The sequence below is a fragment of the Varroa jacobsoni genome, unplaced genomic scaffold (assembly GCF_002532875.2).
Source record: "Varroa jacobsoni isolate VJ856 unplaced genomic scaffold, vjacob_1.0 scaffold_1490, whole genome shotgun sequence".
Taxonomy (NCBI): domain Eukaryota; kingdom Metazoa; phylum Arthropoda; class Arachnida; order Mesostigmata; family Varroidae; genus Varroa; species Varroa jacobsoni.
Genome location: NW_019214392.1, coordinates 66,971 through 73,179, shown reverse-complemented (window position 1 = coordinate 73,179; position 6,209 = coordinate 66,971). Strand labels below are relative to the sequence as shown.

Here is a 6,209-nt window from a genome sequence, read left to right as displayed (position 1 = left end):
ATAGTATATCTATATCAGCTTCGTATTCATTGATCTTGTCTTTCCGTAGTTCACACCGTTTGTCATTTTCATATCATTTATATATATTCATATAGTATTGTTATATTTAGAATTGTATAGTATTTGCCTTATCTATCTCTATGTTATCTTCCTGTTTCGCATAGCTCTCACGGTTGTAGTACCGTTATGGTGGTGGTCAACAAGGCAGCCTTGATTTTCCTTTGCTATCGTTCGCCTTTACGTGTCGCAGAACGATGAGCCGCTTCGACGTTGCGGTGTTCGAAGTTTTGTGTTGTAGTTTCGCTTTGATAGTCGGAACTTTCCTTGTCTTTTCGAGCACGTTTTTGGGCTATTTAATTTTAAGATTAATGTCGCTTCGTTGTGAACATGGAAAAGAGACTATTTCTGTATAGCAAAGTGTTCTCTAGTGTCAAATGTTTGATCTCCATATATAATATTTCCGCACTGTTCTTATTATTTATATTTCTTCACTGCTGATACGTACATAGTTCGGATAACTTAAACTATCGATTTATTGGTGTAGGTAAAAATTTGCAGCAATGCGAGATAGGTCAGTATACCTTGCTTAATTTGACGTTCGTTGAGGGACTGCCATCTTGTTCACTCCTGCTCATTTCGGCAACGCTCAGCTCTATGAGCACCTTTTATCGGCAAATTTATTGGGACGGTTCATGGAAGAACTAATTGCCACATAGCAATTAGTTCTTCCATGCATACATTTCATTCATAGTGAAAAACGCCACATCGATTGATCGCGTAGACAAACGTATCCCCCAGTGTCTCCCCGAACGTACGCAGGTATGAATTTAGAAATTGTGTAAAGGACATTTACCTTTTTTATCTAGCTGTCTCTTTCTTTTTTTTTTTTCTAAATTGACACAGATATTGCTCTTTTATCGCTGCGCTTGATCCACACGTGAGTAGACTAGCCTATTTGTTCAAAGGGAACGTTAAATTTAAGCGGGCGTACACTTATCATACTTGTAAAAATTATCGCAGCTCGCAATCAAGTTCATGATTTGTATACAGTTCAAACAAGCCTCCAATTAATTAACTTTCTACACTCCGATACAGGTCGCAACACTTACCATCATGTTAAGTTTAATTGCAATACAGCTTAGCTACCCTATATTTTAAGTTAATATAGAGCAACTTGATATTCTAAAATTGGCTTTTGCTGATATTGTTGGTTCTATTGACTTGACGTATCCCACTCATCAGATTTTGTTGTTAAGTACCGCATCTTTTTTCGTATTAACTATACTTCACTACACGGGCCTACTTACAGCTTGTATAGCGTCGTATTTACAATCCAATGATAAACATTACTTTACATCGAAATGGTTGTGGGGGCCGCCGTCAGTAATAATATTGTCATCATATAATTATTTACAGCATACTCGCTTAGCTCCGCTTATGCACGGTGGTCAGCACATATGTATGTATGTATGTATGTATGTATACTAGATGGGATACATCGCACCGCCTTATCATGACGGCCTTCTATCATATTCTGCCGCCGTTTATATACGCATGTAATAATAATTTATAATTTCTACTGTTAGTTGTCAATCGTTGTATATGTAACTGACATATCTACATAGAAATCTCCCATTTATTAATATTATTATAATTATATAATAGCTTTGTCGTTAACGTAACACTAACAGGGTCATAACGGTACGATTGCCAGCGACGGTCAATATAATAAACAGCATTATCTATTGAGCCTATTGTAACTTCAAACAAATGGTGCCTCGTGTTCTGCTAGGAATCGGCTTAATGGTTATGGTCCAAAAAATGGTTCTGAAAAAACGTAAAATTCTTTAGGAAATGTCAATCATGTTAGCACTAGTATCCGCGTACCAACATCTTCAGCTTTTTTTTCTCTGGCAGAAAAAGTATTAAGATATTAGGCCCAATCCGAACTACGTCGTTCGCATGTCACCGGAGTAAAATTCAATGAAAAGATTTATATATATTTAATATAGGGCATAGTAGTATAATCATAATAACGTACAATACAAACAACTGCTTATGACTCGATGATCATATCCTCCTGACTGACATGAGGACTCAGTACCTTCGAAATACCCACGCAAGACGATCAACCCTCCAGGTAATGTATCTTGTATTGTCTATACCGCAGCACTAAACCGTCCACGTATCCTTGCACCAGTAATTATTCTCATCTAGAGTCACCGGGGTCACCCTTCTAAGAGGAATGCAGGATTTTTCAAAAAACAGATTTCGCCATATTGGGTTTGATATAGACTACATGCGATTGGCTTCAGTAAGCACCAACTTACCCTACGTAGAGCATTGTCCGTTAAGGACCTGCGTGGTGCCCTGGATGTACAAGTTGCTGGATGCGGTGGAACTGACTCGTTGATCATTTGAATGTTGCTGCACAGACGCTTAACATAACGTTACTAATAGTAATGCGGCTTAAACTGGGTTATGGCATCTTTAGAATGGCTTGTAGACCCCGATTCTGATACTCTATGGGAAGTCAGACCAGAGTAAAGCTTAGGTTACGATAGTTTTTGCCACCGATCAGCATAACAAAACGAAGGGGGAACGTGAAAAATATTTAAGATATTTAAGCAGAACTTCTTCTCGATTTTGACACTTTCATGACTCGATAATAGAAGGCAATGGTACTAAACGCATTCAGGTTGCGGCGGAGTCTGCGGTTCCGCTTGTTGTCTCGGGACTGCGGACATACGAAGCTTTGAGGGATCCTGGGAAGACTTCCACTACTTGTTTTGCGTGAGTGTCCGGTAGTCATCACCGATCCTTTGCTCGTCACCGAAGGGCTATTTGCGGCTAAGGTCATTAAGTCGTCCTTGTTATCCGGCACGTCCACGGAAAGCTCCGTTATCGATTCAGGTTCCGCGTCAGCGGTCCATGATGACGCACAGGACGAGTCTGCTGGTGAACGTACCGGTAAGTCGATATCATTTAACTTCGGGCGTGAAATTAATGCATCGATGCAGTGATACTTGCCCAGAGAAGACCAGGTCTTCGATCCGATCTACCTGGTTCCCATTGTTTCGACTTAACTAAGATGGCTATCATTTGCTAAGTCCATCGAGTCTCATATGTAGTCAGGTGAGTCAAAGGCTCTGGCTTTAAGGTTATCTATGACTGAAGCATTTTATTAATGGATAAAAGGCATCTCGCGTAAGCGCGTTTCCTGGTATAGGCACTTTCTGTGTTCTATAGGCCAAGTGTATAATACTGTATCCATGTAGTTACAAAGATAAGGTACTGGCAATTAGGGAGGCTATCGGTTAGAGAAGGGACAGTGGACGGTTAGTGCGAGTCAGTTAGCCAAGTTTTCGATACTTCTGATAGTGGTGACTGTAATTCTCGTCGTCCACCAGGATAGTAACTAGACTGGTTTTGATCAGGATTAGGTTATATGACTGACTGATATCTAATCGTCTGATCATTGTGGACGCCCACGATCCACAGTCAAACTGAGCCCACCCACAGTGTGTGAGATGTATTTCCCATTATTTGGTTTTTTTTTTTTATCTAATAGCTTTTCGTCTTCCTTCAAACCGATACGCATACACAGAATATATACAGGGTGTACTTTTTCTGTTTGTCGATTTATTCTTCGAGGTTTTCAAATGCCAGCTCTATCTCTGACTATCTGTTTCTTGTTGAGTTGCGATTTGTAGAAAAGCACCTCTAGCGAATACTTTGACTGTTTCGATGCCGCCGTTTTGCCATTTGTAGCATTATTTTTTGCGTCTTCACCCCCTTCTGCATGTCATTTTTTCCCAAATTTTGATAAATATCTGGACGTAAAGTTCTTGTGGGTCGGCCAATTTGACTCGATAGGCTATACTGCCTTCAACGCTTGCCAAGTTCATCCGTTCGGGTAACTTTTTCCCTTGATCGAAGCCTAAAGAGTATCCATGGATCTATTTGCAAGTGCTCGATATTGTCCGATCTCTTTCGTTTCATGTCTGGTGAACGATAATAACACTGTTGTATCACGCCAAAGCTCTCGTTTCCCTTAACTCCGCAATCTTCCAACAGACGTTTCCAAAAGGGTCGAGCTTTTGCAGGGTGTGTGCGTATGGATGACATGAATCCATCAATGCCGATCAGTCCCGAAGGTACTGAATGTAGTTCTCAGGTATGAGGCCTCTTTTGCCCTGTAGCACTCCCTCCAACCACCCCGACTCGTGTGATGGCCTCACTGAAAATCGACACGATACCATACGACATTCGGTTTTCGACAACATTTTCCACCTCCATCATCACTATGATCACATCATATACGATAAATAGAGAACCAGCTTCGAAAACTATAGCGGCCCGTTGTTTGACATCTTCAATTGGCTTGGGCATGCGTGCTCCTATCCGCAAGACCAACCATACACATAGCCAGAACATGATTGTGAGAGATAGTGCAAGTAGGGTACGTGTCGCTTCAAGAAGGATTAACATGCGATAGATAGGTGCGCAGCGATCAGGGCACGAATACTGAGCATTTGATGGAATAGCCGACAATATCTAGTGCAGCCAAAGAGGAAGTATACAGCTAGACAACGACGGTACATTTAAACAGAGAACGAACGTCTTTTCTCGTAGACAACTGCAACCTGCGAAATGGCGTTAAGGACATTGGAAAAAGGTGCCAAGACGAAGAGACGTTGAAATAGACATGTAGAAAATGAACCACCGAGGTAAATAGTCCTTGGGATTATACAAGCAGTAGGAGAGATCTAAGACTACTCCCGCTTGTTCTTTAACAGAGAACTAACAACTATGGCGTAGACAAACAGTCTTCACCCCAGTTTCCTAAAGAGCCAACGGGATTTAGAAAAAGCTAAAAACATGTATAACAAAGCAGTCTAAGACGATACAGTAAAATGATAGGAAGTGGCAGGTAAAAAAAGAAATAGCAACAGTATGAACAATCGGAAGAAACAAAGTTGTATGGCATCGATGGCTACATGTGTGTCCTGAGGCACAGGGACCAGTGTGTTCATGTGCTCCATAGAGTTGCAACAGGCAGTCAGCCATGTTGCGTTGAATGCAAAGTCGTCAGACGGAACGTATGCTAATCGACCGCGATTATTATGTATAATAGCGTGAAGCTTCGTTCGCCATCCAAAAAGAAGGCATTTGATAGTGGTTATTTTTTCTAGTGAGAAAAAGACAGTAAATATAGAAAAAATTTTAAAAAAAGTTATCGAAATTTGCTTTACGATGCAGCCATGCAGAGCTTGAACACGGTCAAGGTACAGCAAGAAGAATCGTAGATTGTCGGTATTGAGAGCTCGAAAACAGCAGAAGTATGAAGAATGAAATAGCAGAAACGTTCATATGAAGTCAAAATGATAGCGAGGTATTAAAAATGAAGGCAGAAAAGTGGCTGAAGCGACTGGCAAAATAACAGGCAACTGGAATTATATAGGGAAGGGTATTAGTTAAGAATGTATCAGCAGATAATGACAGCCGTCTTATTCCATAACTTGGTCATGCACATCATGTTGTCGAAGAAATACCTACATTAGCGAGCTATAGAGCGAGAGCTTGGTTTCAGTAGTCGGCATTGCGTTAGTAATTATTATATATTATCCACGAAAAAAATGTATGCCTGCGACAGCAACGTGGGTCTCGGCTAAGTCTAAGCTAAATTATAGAATTTAGCACCAGCTTCGCGTACTTAATTGCAAGCGATATTGACATATTTGGGCTTCTGTAAGTGATCTCGATATGCGTCTAGTAAAATTTGTTTTTTAGTCCTCATCGTCTAGCGAAGGCCGTCGACCCGTTGTTATAGATAGTATATCTCACCATCGGTAATGATCTGGTTTGGCTCGAAGGAGAGCTCCTGCTCATTCTCACCGACGCACGCGTATAGTGTACGTACGCGACAGCCTAAGCCCGTCTGGACGCCCTGAATAACCGGGGGTCCTAGTGGAACAGGGCCTTTTAGAGATCCTGATACTCCTGAGCTCGAACCACCCCCTGATGCGGAACTTAACGAGCCATGACTAGAGCTGAAAGTAGAAAAGTCGAATAGTCGTTGAATTGAATGAACACTGTTACATATTCAAGGTGATCCTACCCTTTTAAGAGCGTCAAGTTTTTTTTATAGAAAACACCATTTAAAAAAATTGCGAAGACCGATGCGAATGACGAGGCTTTTTTGAATC

At 41.0% G+C, this 6,209-nt stretch overlaps 1 protein-coding gene across 4 annotated transcripts in view; it reads right to left on the bottom strand.

Annotated features, from left to right (window-relative positions):
• Positions 1-35: 35 nt before the first annotated feature.
• Graf (GTPase regulator associated with FAK) overlaps positions 36-6,209 on the bottom strand; it is a 48,799-nt gene continuing 42,625 nt past the window's right edge. For all 4 annotated transcript variants that reach the window (XM_022850814.2, XM_022850815.2, XM_086972522.1 and 1 more), the window contains 2 exons: positions 5,848-6,053; positions 36-4,240 (listed from right to left, as the gene is read on the bottom strand). In XM_022850814.2, coding sequence (XP_022706549.1) covers positions 4,146-4,240; positions 5,848-6,053 — 301 coding nt within the window. In that variant the 3' untranslated portion in view covers positions 36-4,145. The remainder of the gene's footprint in view (positions 4,241-5,847; positions 6,054-6,209) is intronic.